This window comes from Scleropages formosus, chromosome 16, assembly GCF_900964775.1.
Source record: "Scleropages formosus chromosome 16, fSclFor1.1, whole genome shotgun sequence".
Taxonomy (NCBI): domain Eukaryota; kingdom Metazoa; phylum Chordata; class Actinopteri; order Osteoglossiformes; family Osteoglossidae; genus Scleropages; species Scleropages formosus.
The window spans coordinates 25310005-25329230 of record NC_041821.1 but is presented as its reverse complement, the minus strand read 5'-3'; the positions used below and the strand labels follow the sequence as shown (position 1 = coordinate 25329230).

Here is a 19226-nt window from a genome sequence, read left to right as displayed (position 1 = left end):
CCCATGGAAACTTCTGTAGGCAACTCACCTGGAAGCTGCTTTGCATATGATGGTCTTTGCAGCTCCCCATATCTCATTTACCCATTGCACTGTGCTCATGGTGTTTTGAGTTGTAAATTTGAGTCCAGCAGGGTGGCAATCACTAGTACTAGTTAAGTCTTCCATCTTGTGAGACAATCTGCTGAATCTTGAGATCATAATACGATAAAGGGTTGTATGTCTCCCATAACCCCATCCACCAAGCTATCCCCAGAGTCACATTAGTGTGCAAGTTTGGAGGCCTTCGATTGCAATTTCCATCAAAGCAGGGAATAGGGTATTGGGTCCAAGGCAAAAACATGGTTCTCTGGAAGGTAAACGGAGAGTGGTCAGTAATGCTCTAGTGTTTATTCTGTAATTCACAGAAAAAACAATTCATATTGGCTCAGACATTTAATCATGATGCAAATTCACTTTCTTGAGTAAGAAGGATTGCTGTCAAGAGGAGTGGATGTATAAAAAAAAAAAAAAAAGTCATTCATGCGTAATTTGTTATTGTCATGGACATAATTTGCTGCCTAGCAGAAAATTTTTTTTTTTTTTTGCCCCTCCAAATGCAGCTTAATTTTAGCCATGTCCTCAATTTAAAAGTTTTCCTGGAGTAATTCAAGTGCTGTGCCCTGCTCAGGGTATTACGGTGGGACTGCATGCTTAATTTGTCCGTGTTCTTTCTGTTTTATTTAAAATTTTATTTACAGACAGCACAGGGTTACATATGGGTAGAAACCGTACAGAAAGGGATTGCAGATATGTCCATATACATAAATGGAAGGCTCATGTTCAAAAGGTTTCAGTATATCATAGGTGTGATTGCTGTAAAACAGACATCAATAACAAACAAAAGAACAAAATTGGTGACTATATGTCTTGTGTGATGAGGACAGGGTTGTGTAATACTGTGGTGGCGCTGGGCTGTTCAGTGCAGTCAGAATCATCCAGGTTCTCTAACTAGCTCTTACTGGTAGCTGTGTGCAGATGATTTCCTGAGCTGTTTTGACCACCCTCTGTAGGGCTTTCTTGTCCTGTATGGAGCAGCTGCCACCCCAGGATGTAATGCACCCTGTGAGGACGGACTCCACAGCACACCTGTAGAAGGTGGTGAGGACTGTAGTGGGCATCCTGGCTTTCTTCAGGCGCCTGAGGAAGTGGAGGCGTTGATGGGCCTTTTTGATGGTTGATGCTGTGTGCTCAGTCCATGTGAGTTTGGCAATGAGGGTGACCCTGAGGAATTTGAAGCTGTTGACCCTCTCTACAATGTCCCCTCCTATGTAGATGGGTGCCTGAACAGTGTCCTGTTTCCTGAAGTCAATCACCAACTCCTTAGTTTTACTGACATTGAGAGACAGGTTGTTGTCCTGGCACCACTCTGCCAGGAGCCTCACCTCCTCTCTGTAGGCCGTCTCATCGTTGTTGGTGATTAGACCCACAATGGTGATATCATCAGCAAACTTTATGATGGTGTTGGAGCTGTGACTGGCTACACAGTCATGTGTTAACAGGGAGTATAGCACTGGGCTCAAGACGCTTCCCTGTGGAGTGCCAGTGTTGAGGATCAGTGGGGAGGAGGTATTGCTGCCAATCTGCACACGCTGGGGTCTGTTGGTGAGGAAATCCAGGATCCAGTTGCACAATGTGGCACTCAGTCCCAGCCCTAGTAGTTTGTGGATCAGCTTGGTTGGGATGACAGTGTTAAATGCCGAGCTGTAATTCACAAATAGTAGCCTTGCATAGCAGTTTTTATTATCCAGGTGAGACAGAATGGTGTGAAGTGTATGTGATATTGCATCTTCAGTGGATCTGTTGTGACGGTAGGCAAACTGCAGTGGCTCCAAAGTGTCTGGGATGGTGTTCTTAATGTGTCCCAGCACCAGCCTCTCAAAGCATTTCATTGCAATGGGGGTCAGTGCCACTGGGCGGTAGTCATTAAGGCAGTTCACTTTGTTTTTCTTAGGAATGGGGATAATGGTGGTGTTTTTGAAACAGGTGAGTACAGCTGAGCTTTTTAAGGAGGTGTTAAATATCTCCATGAAGACAGTAGCCAGTTGCTCACTGCATGTTTTTAAAACTCGTCCTGAAGTTCCGTCCAGACCAGCAGCTTCGCGGATGTTGATTCGGTTAAAGGTTTTTCTCACCTGTGCCACAGAGACGGTGAGACCCGCGTTATCATGTACTGTGGGGATGCGCAGCGGGGGATCTTTGTTCTCGATCTCGAAGTGGCCATAAAATGCATTCAGTTGTCAGGGAGACACACACCGGCACCTGTCAATGACCACCTCTGTGGTTTATAATCTGTTAAAGTTTGGATTCCCTGCCACAGCCTACGTGCATCTTGAGTGCAATTAAACTCTGATTCCACCTTCTTGCTATTATATTCCCATTTCGCGCTGGCGATGGCTTTGCGGAGCTCATTCGTGTACGTGTCCATGTCTCGGGATTGAAACGCGCAAGTTCAGACACTAACACAGTAGTAGATGAAGTCCATGACCACTGTGGCATACTCGTCCAGATTGGAGGATGAGTTTCTGAACATGTCTCAGTCCACGGAGTCAAAGCAGTCCTGGAACCTTTTCTCCGCTTCTGGTGTCCAGCACTGCACAGTGCGCATCACAGGCTCCTTTCGCTTGAGTTTCTGCTTGTAGACCAGCAACAGCATAATCGAGGAGTGATCTGACTGCCTGAGGTGTGGACGCAGCGGGGAGCGGTATGCACCTTTGTGTGAAGTGTAGCAGTGGTCGAGGGTGTTTGAGCCTCTGATGGGGCAGGAGATGTCCTGATGGTACTTTGGGTACACACTCCTGAAGTCGGCTTGGTTAAAGTCCCCAGAGATAATGAACAGGCCATCTGGGTGCTTGTTCTCGTACTTAGTCATGACGTGGTACAGTTCATTCAGAGCGCTGTGTGTATTCCCTTGGGGTGGGATGTAAACTGTGGCCATGAGCACAGCCGAGAACTCCCTGGGCAGGTAGAATGGTTGGCATTTGATCAGAAGGTATTCAAGGTCCGGAGTGCAGTTCTGTGCAATCACTTCCACATTCGTACACCAAGCGTCGTTAATAAGAAACCATACGGCCCTCCTCTTTTTTTTACCTGATGAACCAGTCCGATCTGCACGGTAAATTGAAAAGCCCTTGGGTTGAACCGCGTGGTCTGGTGTGCTGGCGGTGAGCCACATCTCCGTAAAGCAGAAAACACAGCAGTTTCGTAAATCTCTTCGGAATTTAAGTCACCCTCTGAGGTCATCCAGTTTGTTGTCCAGAGACTGAACGTTGGACAGGAAAATGCTGGGCATCGGAGGTCATAGCCCGCGGCGTTTCGTTCTCACCTGAACGCTGGCCCTGCGGCCCCGTTTCCGAGATCGCGTCTTCTGTGTGATCTCAGGTGGGACACGGTCGTGACGTTGTTCGCGGCAGAGCAAAGGTAGTGAGTTCGGCTTTCTAACGTTAAGAATTGCATCTAATTGCACTCTTTCACTTATTTGCAGAAGTGTTTGGCGGTCATAAGTAATAAGAGAGTAAACTGGCTGGAGGAATAGTGACACAAACAAAATAATATACACTAAACTAACTAGTCTGTGAGGAGGAGCAATCAACACGTCGCCTCGCACCGGCGCCATGTTCCAGCCTTCAGTGGACCCTTCGAGAAATGGCATTACGTAGTAAGAGCAGTTGGAAAGTTCAGAATCAGAATGAGTTTTATTGGCTAAGTGTGTTAACGTGCACAAGGAAGTTGGACTGATTCGTTCAGCGAGTTATGTGTTTGTGTCGGAATGGTTTTCCGGCTTTCCCTGGAGCACTTTAGATCCTCGGTTTCTTCTTCTGAAGTCATTACTGAGTGTTTTAAGCACAAGCTGAAATTAGAGATTCCTCTTTGCATATTGATCTGCAAGTAAAACTGCAGTAAAATTCACCCGATCAAAACTTGCACAGTGCATTCAGAAAGTATTCAGACCCCTTCACTTTTTACATTTATTCATTTAGCAGACGCTGTTCTCCATTTCGGGGGGCGCAGTGGGTTGGACTGGGTCCTGCTCTCCAGTGGGTCTGGGGTTTCGAGTCCCGCTTGGGGTGCCTTGTGATGGACTGGCGTCCTGTCCTGGGTGTGTCCCCTCCCCCTCCAGCCGTATGCCGTGTTTTGCCGGGTTAGGCTCTGGCTCCCCGTGACCCCATATGGGACAAGCGGTTCAGACTGTGTGTGTGTGTGTGTGTGTGTGTGTGTGTGTGTTCTCCATTTCACATTTTTTATGTTCCAGTTTTCTGTTAAAATGATTTAAATTATTTTTTCTTCTCATCAGTCTACACTCAATTCCCCATATTGACAAAGCGAAAACAAGATTTTAGAAATTTTTTGCAAATTTATTAAAAACAAAAAACTGAGAAATGACATTGACATAAGGATTTAGACCCTTTGCTATGACACTTGAAATGTAGCTCAGGTGCATCCCATTTCTAATGATCATATCTGAGATGTTTCTACACCTTGCTTAGAGTCCAAAATAACAAAAGAACAATATAAAATAGAAAAGGGGTCTGAATGCACTGTATGCTCTTAGTTTATCCTGGTATTCTTTCTCGGGATCTGTTTGTTTCACTAGTTGAGCTTCTACATTTTGTCTTTGCATCCAAAATTACTGTATTTATTACATTTATACATTTAGCAGACACTTTTCTCCAAAGTGTTTTACATCTCATAGAAAACACAATGTGTGCATTACATTAACAGAAAAAAAGACATAGATGCAGACGCATGATTCTAAAGTAGTTAGTTTTTTCACCATATGCACCAATGTTCATCACACGAGTAACTGCATAAAACTTTGTCAGAATATCAGCGATTCCTGTTCACATTCCTAGTAATTTTTTTTTTTTTTTTGAGATTCATATAAGCATTTATGTTACATTACAGGAGTAGCTGCGTAAAGGATTGATCCGGGCATGATCTTAAAGTTATAATGCAGGAACATTTATACCTTACATGAACTTAAAAGATCATAGGTGAAGTGAGTCTGGAAGAGGTGACTTTCAAGACCCATTTTAAATGTGGACTTAGATTTAGCAGTTCTGAGTCGGGGGGCGGGTCATTCCACCAGAACGGAGCTAGAACCGAGAACCTTCATCTTTTACCTTTTGTGCATGGGACCACCAAGTGGGCAGGAGTGGAAAAATGTAGCGGTCTGGTTGGGGTGTAGCTGATGATCAAGTCTTGTAGATACCTGGGAGCAGTTCTGTTGATAGTTTTGTAGGCTATGACCAGGGTCTTAAATTTGATCTGGGCAGCTATAGGAAGCCAGTGCAGAGAAACAAGTAGAGGAGATACATGTGAACGCTTCGCAAGTCAAAGACAACTCGGGCAGCAGCATTCTGTACCAGCTGTAGAGGTTTGATGATAGAAGCAGGAAGGCCAGACAGGGGAGATTTGCAGGAGTCCAAACGGGATGTCACCATGGCTTGGACAAGTAGTTGTGCAGAGTCGGTTGTGAGATGAGGATGGATGTAGGTATGTTATGCAGGATGTATCTGCAGGTCTGGGTTGTGGCTTCGATGTGCTGAGAGAAAGATAGACTTGAGTGAGAAATGAAAAAATGAGTGAGTTGTCCAGTTTCATCAAAAGTTCATGACAGGAAGACAGGCCAGCTGGGAGGTGTAGGATCTCTTTTTTTTGAGAGGTTGAGTTGTAGGTGGTGATCAGACATCCATGCAGAGATGTCCGATAGGCAGGCGGCAAAGGAGAGGAAGATCTGGGTATCATCAGCGTAGCAGTGGTATTTGAATCCATGGGAGGCGATGACAGGGCCAAGGGAGGAGGTGTAGATTGAGAAGAGCAGAGGACCCAGTACCGAGCCCTGCAGACACCAGTTGAGAGAGGCAGAGGAGAAGAACGGGAGCCCCGCCAGATCACTTGATAGGATCTGTCAGATAGGTAGGACTCAGACCATCTTAGTGCTGTTCCTTTGATCCTAAGCTGACTAAGAGAGGAGAGTAGAATTTGGTGGATTACAATGTCGAATGCTACAGACAGGCCAAAGAGGATGAGGACCAAGGAGAGCGAGGCCACTGTAGCCAACTGGAGAGCATCGGACATTGCCAGAAGCGCCGTCTCGGTGGGGTGACCACACTAGAATCAAAAAAAAAAAAAGGCAGGTAGTTTTGGACCAAGTCAGGATCCAGAGAGGGTTTCTTTACCAGAGGTGAAATTAGAGCAGTTTTGAAGACAGATGGGAAGCAGCCAGAGGAGAGCAAGGACTTGATGATCTTGGAGATGAAGGTGGGGAGTTGTGGGGAGATGGTCCATAGGAGTGACGATGACATTGGATCTAGCGACCAGGTGGTGGATCTGTGTGATATCAGGAGGTCGGAGACTTCAGTTTCTGAGAGTGGCTTGAATTCGGAGAGCATGTCTTCGCAGGGAAGTCTAGCGCGAACAGGGCAGGGTGATGCCAAGAATTTGTCCATGGTTGCGTTGACTTTGTCTCTGAAAAACAAAGCAAATTCATCAGCAGTGAGAGAAGGAGGGGATGGCGGAGGACACAATTGGGATAAGAAGGTGGGGAAGAGTCTGTGTGGTTTTTTTTAGTTGCAGACTGTATTTTGTTGTGGAAGAAGGTTGTTTTGGCTGAGGACACAGCTGAAAGTTAGCTGAAAGTTCTTTGTAGACATGCAGGTCCATGCGAGTCTTCGATTTACACCATCGTTGCTCAGCAGCTCGGAGTTTGGTCCTGTTAGTACGTAATGGATCAGTCAGCCGTGGGGTGGTACTGGGGCATGCTGGTCTAGAAGATAATGGACAGAGGGAGTCAAGAGAGGAAGATAGGGCAGAGAGGAAAACATTAGTTGCACTGTCTGTTGATAGATCTGAGAATTGTGCAGCAGAAGGGAGAGCGGACAGCGTGGCAGAGGCAAGGCATCTTGCTGAGATGTACGTCACTTTGGGCAAAAGCGTCTGCTAAATGAATAAATGTAAATGTAAGGCAGGAAGGCAAGAGAGATTTTATGTTATGGCAGAAGGTAACAATGGGTGCAGAAGGAGGAGAGGAATTAGTGGTGAGGCAGGGTTGGAAGGAAATGAAGATAGGATGTGAGACATGCAGCGGAGTAATAGAGGATAGCCACAGTTATGGGAGAAGACAAGGTCAAGGCAGTTGCCTGCTTTGTGAGTAGCAGGGGACTACTCACAAAGTAGTATTATTTCCCAAGATGTAAAGGTGTAAGAGGATAAGGAAATTGTCAAAGTGTATTTATTCCTTTGAGTGATTGTGTATCTTGAATATTTGGTGTGACAAAAATGAAGAAGGCTTTAAGACACCTTTTTGCTTTTAAAGAATACAAACCTGCTGTCAATGCGTCTGTTAGAGGTAGAGAGAAAGAGATAATCATGAAACTGTGGACTTCCTTAAATCAAACATAAGCAGTTTGCCAGCTGTCATTAAATTGTGAATGATGGTGGAAAATCTAAACAGTGCTCCAGAAAGAGGGTAAATACCCTGAAATACTGATTAGTGTAAGCTCTAAACCGCCTGTACCCAATATAGCAGAACATGGACCTGTCATCAGCGTGGTCAGGCGGCCAGTTTGACCAAGGGGTTTCATTTACCATATGATACAAGATGCTTTCTTTCATTTCCAGTTACTATTCAGGCCATCTAATTATTTTATTGAAATATGTCAGTTTTTACTCACCAGTGCAGCACTTGTATGGCAGTCTAAGTTTGAGTTTATGTCTAGTTCTGGATGATCTAAACTGGTGGGAGTTGCCAGACAAGCTCTTAGAAGAGTTGTATAAGGTAACAAATAATAGTCCTTGTAAATCATATGTTTCCAGCCCTATGAATACGTTTCTTCATTTCCCATCACCATCGTTGAGAAGTTTCTATAACGCTCTGCCTGTACTCAACAAACAGTTTAGATTTATGTACAGAAGAAAAGCTATCAAAATTTAATTATGACTATAGGTAACAGTGCAAATTTTGGACCATTTCCAACCAGAAACTTTAAAAATTTTATTTAACCTAAATTTTACTTAAAGACAAAAAATCGGAGGCATTGCCAGGCTGCCACTCACAATCCACAAGGTGTTTGTTTTTTTCCTGTTTCTTTCATAACTAAGTTTTAGAGACTCGCTCATTAGTAAATCATGAGAGACTGAGGTTTAATTTCCATTAATGAATAAAAATCCCATTTGGAGCATTGAGGCCTTATTTATGCAGCTGTAGACTTATATAAAGTTACTGGAGGAGTACCAACCTCATCACAGATTAATTTTATATTATTCACCAGAAGAAGTTTGTTGGTCATTATTAAAGTGTGATGTTCATTTGGATGTCTTCGAATGATTGGTATAAAGTTTTAACATTTAATCCTCATGTGAAATTTATCCCGAATTAGGATTAACTGTTTAAACTCTTAATTCATTTTAACTGATTGTAATATAATAAACAGTTGAAAGCAGAAGATTGTGTTCTATTAATGGTGGTTTTACTCTACTCTGACACAGTAAAGTCCCATATAATTGATTAGAGACACAGCTTCCCTTTGTTACACACAACTCACAAGCAATCAGGTGGATGTTTTACTACAAGGCTATTAAAGAAACACAAGATGGGCTCATTAGATGAGGCTTGTGTAACAGAAGTCACAAAATCTAGAGAAGCACTTACCATGATATATGATGAAATGCTTTATATGAGTGATTTGGGGCATTTGCAGTATTAATGTCATTGTCTGAGCTGAGATCAAACGGCATTCTACTAATAGAGAACTGAATAGTATAGAGAATTTAACAGAATACATCATTTGTGAGAAAACCTTGTTAATGGATAATAATTTGAATATCAATATAAATGTATTCATTATATTAAATATTTTAGCTGGTCTCGCCTTTCATTTTGTGTACATGTTATTTTCATTCAGTGGCTTGTGTTGGTTTTGATGGGCTTTGATCGTGCGCCACTGTACTGTATTCAAAGTCCCTCGGTGACAATAAGAGGATTCATCTTTCACTCACAAATTAAAAGCCTGGCAACTCTGCAGTGGCCACAGGAAACTTTAAATAAACCGTATCATTTTCATGAAACCCTGATCATCAGATGGAAAAGAGGAGTAGAAAACGGATGAATGATTTTCCTTTCCAATAACTAGTTGAAAAGTGATCAGAATTTTTATTAGTAATGAACTTACTATACATAGTATACACTGATCAGCCAAAACATTAAAACCACCTGCCTAATATTGTGTAGGTCCCCTTTGTGCCAGCAAAACGGCTCTGACCCATCGAGGCATGGACTCCACAAGACCGCTGAAGGTGTCCTGTGATATCTGGCACCAAGACGTTAGCAGCAGATCCTTTAAGTCCTGAAAGTTGTGAGGTGGGGCCTCCATGGATCGGACTTGTTTTTCCAGCACATCCCACAGATGCTCGACCGGCTTGAGATCTGGAGAATTTGGAGTCTAAGTCAACACCTTGAACTCTTTGTCATATTCCATGTTCCTGAACAATTTCTGCGGTGTGGCAGGGCCACTGCCATCACGGAATACCGTTGCCATGAAGGGGTGTACAGGGTCTGCAACAATCTTTAGGTAGGTGATACGTGTCAAAGTAATATCCACAGGAATGCCAGGACCCAAGGTTTCCCAGCAGAACATTGGCCAGAGCATCACACTGCCTCCACCAGCTTGCCTTCTTCCCATAGTGCATCCTGCTGCCCAGGTAAACGATGCACACGCACCTGGCCGTCCACATGATCGAAAAGAAAACGTGCTTCGTCAGACCAGGCTACCTTCTTCCAGTGCTCCAAGGTCCAGTTCTGATACTCAGGTGTCCATTGTAGGTGCTTTCGGTGGTGGACAGGGGTCAGCATGGGCACTCTGACCAGTCTGCGGCTACGCAGCCCATACGCAGCAAGCTGCAATGCACTGTGTGTTCTGACACCTTTTATATCATGGCCAACATTAAGGTTTGCAGCTGTTTGTACTACAGTAGCTCTTCTGTGGGATTGGATCAGACGGGTTAGCCTTCGCTCTTCTCGCACATCGGTGAGCCTTAGCTGCCCGTGACCTGGTTGCCAGTTCACCGGTTGTCCTTTCTTGGACCACTTTTGGTAGGTACTAAGCACTGCATACTGGGAATACCCCGCAAGACCTGCCGTTTTAGAGATGCTCTGACCCAGTCATCTAGCCATCACAATTTGATCCTTGTCAAAGTCACTCAGATCCTTACGCTTGCCCATTTTTCCTGCTTCCAAGACATGAAATTCAAGAGCTGACTGTTCGCTTGCTACCTAATATATCCCACCCTTTGACAGGTGCCATTTAAACAAGATAATCAATGTTATTCACTTCACCTGTCAGTGGTTTTAATGTTTTTGACTGGTGTATGTTATATAATTACATATTAACATATTTATATTGCATGTAGTATACTGTATAAACTGCAAATATAGTTATACCATATATAGCATAATTATTTAAATGCTATATATAATTACACAGCATGGTGAAGCATTGCTTACTGCTGTTTGAAAGTGTTTTTTGGTGCTCTTCTTGTTCTACTGTTGTCTTTGAAATGATGTGTCCCTGCCAGTTAACAAAGCCAGTATCACTGTGAAGTGCTTCTGTACAGTAATATACCTGCATGACTCTTATTTCCATGTCATCTTGCCAGCTTTGTGCCAGACTACATCAGTGGGGATTTTGATTCCATTAAGCCTGAAGTCAAAGCTTTCTATGAGGAAAAGGTATTTTTTTTAAATTTATTGTACATTCACCTTATTTCTTTTCTCTTCGAATTGCAGTTAGCTGGACTTGGTGTTATAGGGAAGTTCTTTTGTTGCCTGCTGTTTTCATCATTCTTGGCAGTGCAGATAATTATTTCCAAGGTTGCCTGAATGCAGTTTATATCCATATAAGTGCCATGAGGTTGTCAGGAACCGTTGGTTCACCCCCTGGAGCCACATGACATTTCCCAGGTACATTGATGGCCCTTTAAGACACTGGCCAGAGCTAATTGGATAATGCGAGCATCTGAAGACATTTTGAAGGGATTATACAGAATAAGAGACAGTGCATTGCAGTGAACACGCCTTATCTTTGTAGGGAAAGTGGAGAAGAGCTGCTGAGCGGCTGAAAGCGCATACAGTTCTCTTACCCCATTCAGGTTGAAATGTGTGACAGACCGTGGCAAATGTTTTTTGAATTTTTATTTATTTTTTTTGTCTTACTGTTACGATTGTGACACTTCAATTTGTGCTCTGAACATTTGGATTTTAACATTTTTAAGGTGACTTCACAAGCTCTCACTATGAGAAACAAATTTACTTTTAACCATAACTGCTCCAACATGTTCAAGCAGGCACGTGAAAATGCCAGTAGAATAATGTGAAGCTGTGTAAAAACTCCTTTATGCTTTATTATTTTGTGTAACTGAACAAGCCTGTGCCCTTAACCACTATGTCCAATATACTGTATCTTGATTTGTTTTACATGTATTCACTAAGCTGACATTTGTTTCTAAAGCAACTTAGTGTTGAGCTACCTCCAATTAGTTAATAATTACAATAATAATAATAATTACAATTACTTACCTGTTCGTACAGCTGTATTTACCTGTTTCTACAGCTGGATAATTTTTTCTGGAGCATTAGGGTATGTACCTTGCCGAAGGGTACCACAGCAGTAGGTGGGATTTGAACTTGTCACCTGTGAATTTAAAGGCAACAGCTCCAAACACTGCACCACCGTTTGCCCTGTCATTCTTCCATAGCTTCTGTGCCGCTATTTGTTTCAGAGAGCAAGCGACCTGTTCTGTCACTGCCACCTTTCTGTTTTCGTGGCACAGCCTTTATTACCTGTGCTAGTGCAGTTCACTTGCTGTCCTTGTCTTGTCTCTGCATTGGTGTAGAAGTGCAGAATTATTCAGACGGCGGATCAGGATCTCACAGACTTCACCAAGTGCCTCGCCATACTCTTGGAGGAGATCAAAAGGTACCATCTGCAGGCAAGTAATTTTCCCATCGCAGTAGCTGCCCGTCCGTCTCTGTCTGCCACCACTGTGCTCAGTGGCCCTCGGATGCCATAAACATTAGCGCATCAAAGGAAGCCCTCGAGCCTGGTGTGCATTGGGCCGACATTGCAGTGAGTGCCGCACTCTGATATAATGTGACACAAGTGGGCAGGGAAATGGAAGGCATCCTGGGAAGACCAGATTTGACCAAAAGAAGAACGGATGATGGGGCTCTCACAGCGCTGTCAGGGTGTGACAGTGAGTCCAGGTTGGAGTGTGAGATGAGCATGTTTTTTGGTCCATATGCTGCTTGCTGCTTTACCCATATTTGCCATGGCATCTGTGTGCATTGATTACATATTTCATTATATGTTCTACAACTAAATGCTAAAATTAGTGTGCATTATTTTTCCTCAAAACCATGACTCAAAGATTTTATCATTCCTTTTTGGCTGTATTTCGCCTGTGCTTCAGCAATCTCCTTTTGTCAAAATCATGTCAATTTTTGTTACTACATACTACATAATGTCAGCTCTCTGTATACATCCATACATTCATTATTAATAACCATTTGTCCAGTCCAGGGTCGCTGTGGTCTGGAACCTATCCTGTCCTGTGAGCACAGGCAGTGTACACTGTGGGCACAACACCAGTTCTGTCAGAGATGCGCACAAGTGAACTAATGTTGGGTAATGTGGAGTCACCAGTTCACTTGAAACATGTTTTTGGACTGTGGGAGGAAATGGAGCAGCCAGAGGAAAGCAATATGAACACGCAAACTCCACACAGATTCAGATTCAGCCTTATTGAAACCCACAGCCCAGGAGCTGTCAAGGATGAAGGGTGCACTGCCCTACTGTCCTCCTCTGGATGTACTGTATGAAGCAATGTTCTTTTGAGCAGCCTTCCCTGATGCTTTTAAACAAGATAATAGGCTGTAATAGCTGTACTGTAGTATCCTAAGACTGAAGAATATTTCTTGGTGATACTCATGTTTGGTTTTCTTTTTCTCAATTTATCAATATTTTTGGAAACCAAAATTAGTTTTGCATGTGTCATTTTGAGAAGTTTGTTTTCTTTCTAAGGAAAACTGAAACATTTACCGAGCAAATAACTTTTCAGACGTTTATTAGTGCATTTATTGTGCAAACAGTGTATGTCAGTCCCTTGCGCTTTTCGGGATGATGGTATATAATTGTCCCTCATTATGGAAATGAATCCATCTGGCGACAGATCAAGAGCCACTTTGATTGCACTTGATTGCTTGATTGCGTTCAGCGTTTGCCATATGATGGTAACGCAATTCCCCAGGTCCTTCCCGCAGCTGAAAATAACAAATCGTTTAGCCTTCAGGAGAGGCAAATATTTTGTATAACTATGACTTGTTGATCACTGGAAGTTGTCCATTAATATGATGGGCTGTGCAGAAAAACACATTTCTGACAGAAAACAATTTTATTTCTAAATATATGTTTAATATATATTAAATATTATATATATATATATATATATATATATATATATATATATATATATATTTAAAATCTTGTGTATATTTATATATAATATGTATAAATATTTTTATACATAAATACATATCTAAGATTTTTCTTTATATTTACGGATATATTTTTTCCAGTCTTCTTTTGTAACTATTAATTATTCATGTCCAGGAGACCTTCTGCACTCTTATAACTTGTGCTTGTATATTACCATCTGTTCTAGTTATTAAATGTGAAACATAGAGCAAAAACATTGCATGCAGGTCCGTGTCCTGTCTTCCACATCTCAGTGTTAACCTGTCATATAAACAAAACTTATCTGCTTACATATAGCGAATGACTTACTATATTAAAGGCTTTCGTTGGGAGTTTATTATTGAACTGTTCTGTAGTCTCGGAAACATCTTTTTGACATGGAATTGATATACAGTATGCAAGTATAAACGTGGTTCTCTAAAAAGCATCTTTTTGTTTCCCATCAATTGAAAAGTGTTTAAGTATAAAAGATAACTGCATATTTTGCTATAAACACTACACAGTGAGTACTACTACAAAATACACACTGGGTAGTTTGTAGTGGTCACCGTGACACGAAATACTGCATGCTTTATACTATTCTTTACCATACAGATTACGGCACTGAGACTGTGACTTCGACAAAGTGTAAGGCCTTTGATTTAAAATCCTCCTGGTGCAGTTTACAGTACTGGTGCAGCTTACGACACTGATTCTGACACAGATGTGGGCCTCTGCAGGTGGACACGGTGGTGACCCTTGGCGGCTTGGCTGGGCGCCTGGACCAGACCATGGCCTCAGTGGAGACTCTCTTCCATGCCCAGAAGATGACAGAGCTGCCGGTGCTCATTTTGCAGGGTTCCTCCCTGGCCTGTCTGCTCAAAGGGGTAAGAGTGCAGCTCCCTGTGAGCTCCAGTGGGCCCTCTCTGGTGCTCGTGGCCCCATTTACACACAGCACTATATTCCCTCTTCCTGTTTACCATCCATGAGATAACCAGATATCAATGGTCAGACGATTGCTTAGACCTTTCGTGTATTTAATTTCTGCCTGTATTCTATGAGGAGACAACAATATAGTTCTCAACAGCCCCATCAATTTTCAAAGCATGGAAAATTTAAAAATAAATAAAAATTAAAACTGTTTTGAAGAATTATGATGGTAAAGAAACAGGACCTTCGTTAAGAGAAATTGGCAGATTTTTCAGTTTCTTGAAGTCGTAATATGTGATGCATCCTTTCCACAATTTACGGCCAGTCCCTCGGCCACAGAAATGAACGATATTGACAATACAGTAAATTAGGGTAATATTTTTCTATGCCTTATGAAATATTCAGTTATACTTTAGTATATTATATATTTAACATGGACTTGTTCATGGAATGAAGTCATTCACAACTGGTTCAGCATGGCAAAAAATATCTTCCAGTTTAGGTAAAAGTCAAGCAATTCTTCAGTACAGATGAAGTTATGATTATGAGTTCATATTAATCCAAACATTGTCTCAAGTTCTGGTATGTCATGACACCATAAATTAACGTGCAACATTAATCTATTACAGGCAGGATTATTTGATTATTCCCAATTTAAGAAATGAAACTCCAGACCTTATTTCAATTAATAAATCTTTTTGTTACTTAATTGTTGAAAGACTAGGCCTGTGTAAATACTTTTAATAATAGTTTAATTGAAATATTGACCAGTTTGCTATAGGCTTGAAGATGAAAAACTAAGAATGACATGACCTTGATGACCTTTTCACTTTTTTCGTGAATAAATAATTGGGCGGCATAGTGGCACAGCGAGTAGCGTGTCTCAGAGTACCCGGGTGGTGTGGGAGGGCGTGGGTTTGATCCTCGCTCAGTCTGTGTGGAGTTTGCATGTTCTCCCCGTGTCTGCGTGGGTTTCCTCCCACAGTCCAAAGACATGCTGTTCAGGTTCACACATACTGTCCGAGTGACAGAGAGAGTGTATTCCACTCATGTATAGGTGAGTGACCCATTGTAAATAGTGTATCTAGCAGTGTAAGTCACCTTGATGAATAAGGTGTGTGGGCCTATAACACTAAATAGAGTTCATTGGAAGTCGCTTTGAAGAAAAGCATCTGCTAAATAAATAAATGTAAAATAAAAATATTATTGTATGTGTATATTTTATATATATTTAAGATATACACATATATATGTGTATATATATGTGTATAATATATATATACACACACACACACACACACACACATATATATATATATATATGGGACAGCTGGTAGCATTAGCGGTTAGAGCTACTGCCTTTGGATCCAAAGGCAACAGGTTGGATCCCCACATACAGCTGTAGTACCCTTGAGCAACGTACTTACCCTAAATTGCTCTAGTGAAATTACCCAGCTGCACAAATGGATAAATAATTGTAAGCTTGTAATAATTGTAGCCTTAACATTGTAAGTTGCTTTGGAGAAAAGCATCAGCTAAATGGAAAAAATGTAAATATATATAGATATAGTTCATTAGCTTGATCTTTCGCTCAAATGGACATAAATCCAGCCTTTTACTAAAGTAATAATATTCAAAAGAAAAAAAAATCCTCACCAAAAACTTTACATTTTTCTAAAAATTGTTTTTGTGAAACTTCCGTCATGCTGCACTCCAGTACCCCTCAGCTCTCGTCCATGTACCCATAGGGGGTCTGGCACCAGCTAAGGGTGGACACAGGACTGGAAGGGGAGTGGTGCAGCCTGATCCCTATAGGGGGGCCCTGTCTCACTGTCACCACGGGGCTTAAGTGGAACCTTGGTAAGTGTGTTTATGTACTGTATATGTGTGGAGGGGAACGGGGAGCACATAAGTGGCTGTGCTGTTCTTACTTTACAATAAGCCTGATGGGTATGATGGCACTGATGGTGATCATATCAGTATGATTTATTTAATTTGATATTAATATATTTCACAGCAGCAATACTAATAGCTCATAGTTTTACAGGAACCTGATGGGTAGAAATGTGGCCCCCTGCCAGAATAACTGGACGCCATGGAAACGAGTGTTTGGGTGTGTACGGTTCATGATTACGAGCAACCAAAATTGTTCGCTTCTGGGCTTCAGCTGAGGAGCAGAGCTACCAAGTGTGGCATTCCCAACTTCAAATCCATCAGATGTGCTTTTTAAAAGTGCAGCACATACACATCTCATACACTGCACACTCAAAGCAGTATGTGTACTCTTAATGTGTCATTAGGGTTAGTGCTTAGAGTTGTTGCATTAGGGCAAGAAGGAGCCGGGTTAGAATCCCACCTCCTGCTGTAGTACCCTTAAACAAGAGACTTAAGATACTGAAATGCTCCAGTAAAAATTACCCAGCTATATAAATGCGTACACACACTCTGGCTGAAACCGCTCGTCCTGAGCAGGGTCGCAGCAAACCGGAGCCTAACCCAGCAACATAGGATGCAAGGGAGCACACCCAGGACAGGACGCCAATCTGTTGCAAGGCACCCCAAGTAGGACTCAAACCCCAGACCCACCATAAAGCAGGACCTGGCCAAGCCCACTGTGCCACCGCACCCCCCTTATAACTGGGTAAATCAGGGTAAATGGCTTAACAATGTTAGTTGCTGTAGAGAAAAGTGGATAATGTGAATAAATTTCACTGAAATTTATTTTTATGGAGCATTCTCAGCAAAGTCACACAGGGCACTAAATCTCAGTTGATGTTCCTTTCTCAGCACTCATTAGCTTATTTGTGATCCTTGAATGTAAACTGTCTGCACTGTGACGGCTGACTCACGACAACTGATGCACAAATCCTTCAGCTTGTGGTTTATTTAACCAGGACTGCCATCTTTCCCTCGTTCTTGTGCGGCCCCAGTGAAGGTGTGTCGGGAGCTTGCCTGTAAAAAGACTTGAGAAAGTGTGGGGATTTTGAAGGCTGTATGCTCTCCAAAGGGTGGGACTACAGCTCTGCTCCACTCAGAACTCCAGAGCTGCAGATCGGAATTCACAGCTTACATGTTCCCCTTTGATTGTGTGGTTTTCCCCAGTGCACTTTGTGTCCAACCATTCGGGGCAGGTGAATAAGTGCCTGTTAACTGCCCTGAATGTGTGTGATTGCTGTGATGGCCTGGCATCTATTCCTGCATTGTTTACCACATTGCGCAGCCGGTGCTTTCATTCGATTCCCCTGAACCGCTGCAGCCCTGTGCCCCTGATCAGTTAGTGGAAATGATTAGATGTCCCCTTTGGGCTGAAGACCTGTGCTGTCTTTCAATGAAACATTGGTCCCTGACTGATGGGCGTCCATCACACAAGACTGTCAACAGGCCATCAGGTTTTTCTTCTTTTTCACATACACATGTCAAGGCCATGTAAAATGGGATATCATAGGAGTACGCTGGCTGGTTACATACACTGGATTTGCCCAAGTCAATTTTCCTTGGTGGTATTAGAGAGAAATAAATGCTTGCTGCAGCACTGCTGAGTGTAAGATTTCCTTGATGCCTCTTGTCTACATGCCATTTTTTTTTTTTACACTTGCCAAGCTTTACATGATTTATAGTGGTTTTTATTGAAAAAACCAAACAAAACCTGGAAGTGCCAACCATTAGTCGGTCATATTTTGTTGCTTAGTTTATTCTCTTTTCTACAGCTGGGTGTTTTACTGTTTGCATTTTGCTCGATGGTACAGCAGCAAGACCCCCCAGAGATTCCAACCGGCAGCCATTGTATTACAAGTGTGTGGACAATAAGCTGTTTCCAGCAGTGTGTGCACTGCGCAACAGACATTTCTTGTGCGTTTGTGCCATTGTGGCGCAGCATGGGAGGAGACACCGAGGGGCCAACCAAAGGGTTGTCCTGTCCGACACTGCGATGCAGCGTATGTTCCACCTGCAGAAGTGTCACCAGGGCAACAGCTCAGCTTCATCAGGAGCTGCAGTCTCCATCATGGTGGGGTCTCCTCCAACATCTCAGCACAAAGAGTACTGCTTAGAGGGCAACGCAGAGAAGAGTCTTTTATTGTTCATGACTAGAGGGCAAAACAAAAAATGTCAGAGGAGCAAGTCAATTGTGGCCATGGTTGCAGGGTCCATGTACGTTACATTCATTCGTTTTTAGATTCAAAATTGAAAAACAAAATGCGAATTATGTTATGTTCATTCATTTCTTGATTTCATACTGAAAGCAGAAAAATGAGAACTGCTTTTTATTGTTTCTGTGCACACACAAAAAAGAAAAGGATGTTTGTTAATTTTCTTTTCATTTAATCATACTAACTGTATAAATCAAAATCTCACAATACCAAATATTATGAATGTCCTGAAGTGCACAATATTTCCAATCTAACAAGTAGCCTAACCTAGAACAGGTGGCACAGCGAGTAGCGTTGCAGTGTCTCAGTGCCTAGGTGGGCGAGAGGACGTGGGTTTGATCCCCACTCAGTCTGTGTAGCGTTTTCATGTTCTCCCCATGTCTGCGTGGGTTTCCTCTGGTTTCCTCCCATAGTCCAAAGACATGCTGTTCATGTTCACCCATAGTGTCTGAATGACAGAGAGAGTGTGTTCCACTCATGTACAAATGAGTGACCCATTGTAAGTAGTGTATCTAGCAGTGTAAATCACCTTGGTGAATAAGGTGTGTGGGCTGATAACATTACATAGAGTTCAATGGAAGTTGCTTTGGAGAAAAGTGTC

The 19226-nt window shown here is 42.5% G+C and overlaps 1 protein-coding gene across 1 annotated transcript in view; it reads left to right on the top strand.

Annotated features, from left to right (window-relative positions):
• Nucleotides 1-16584, top strand: part of tpk1 (thiamin pyrophosphokinase 1) — a 45645-nt gene extending 29061 nt beyond the window's left edge. The window contains exons 5-9 of the mRNA XM_018727895.1: nucleotides 10693-10765; nucleotides 11929-12024; nucleotides 14288-14434; nucleotides 16226-16337; nucleotides 16525-16584. Of these exons, the coding sequence (XP_018583411.1) occupies nucleotides 10693-10765; nucleotides 11929-12024; nucleotides 14288-14434; nucleotides 16226-16337; nucleotides 16525-16532 (436 nt within the window). The 3' untranslated portion in view covers nucleotides 16533-16584. The remainder of the gene's footprint in view (nucleotides 1-10692; nucleotides 10766-11928; nucleotides 12025-14287; nucleotides 14435-16225; nucleotides 16338-16524) is intronic.
• Nucleotides 16585-19226: the final 2642 nt, after the last annotated feature.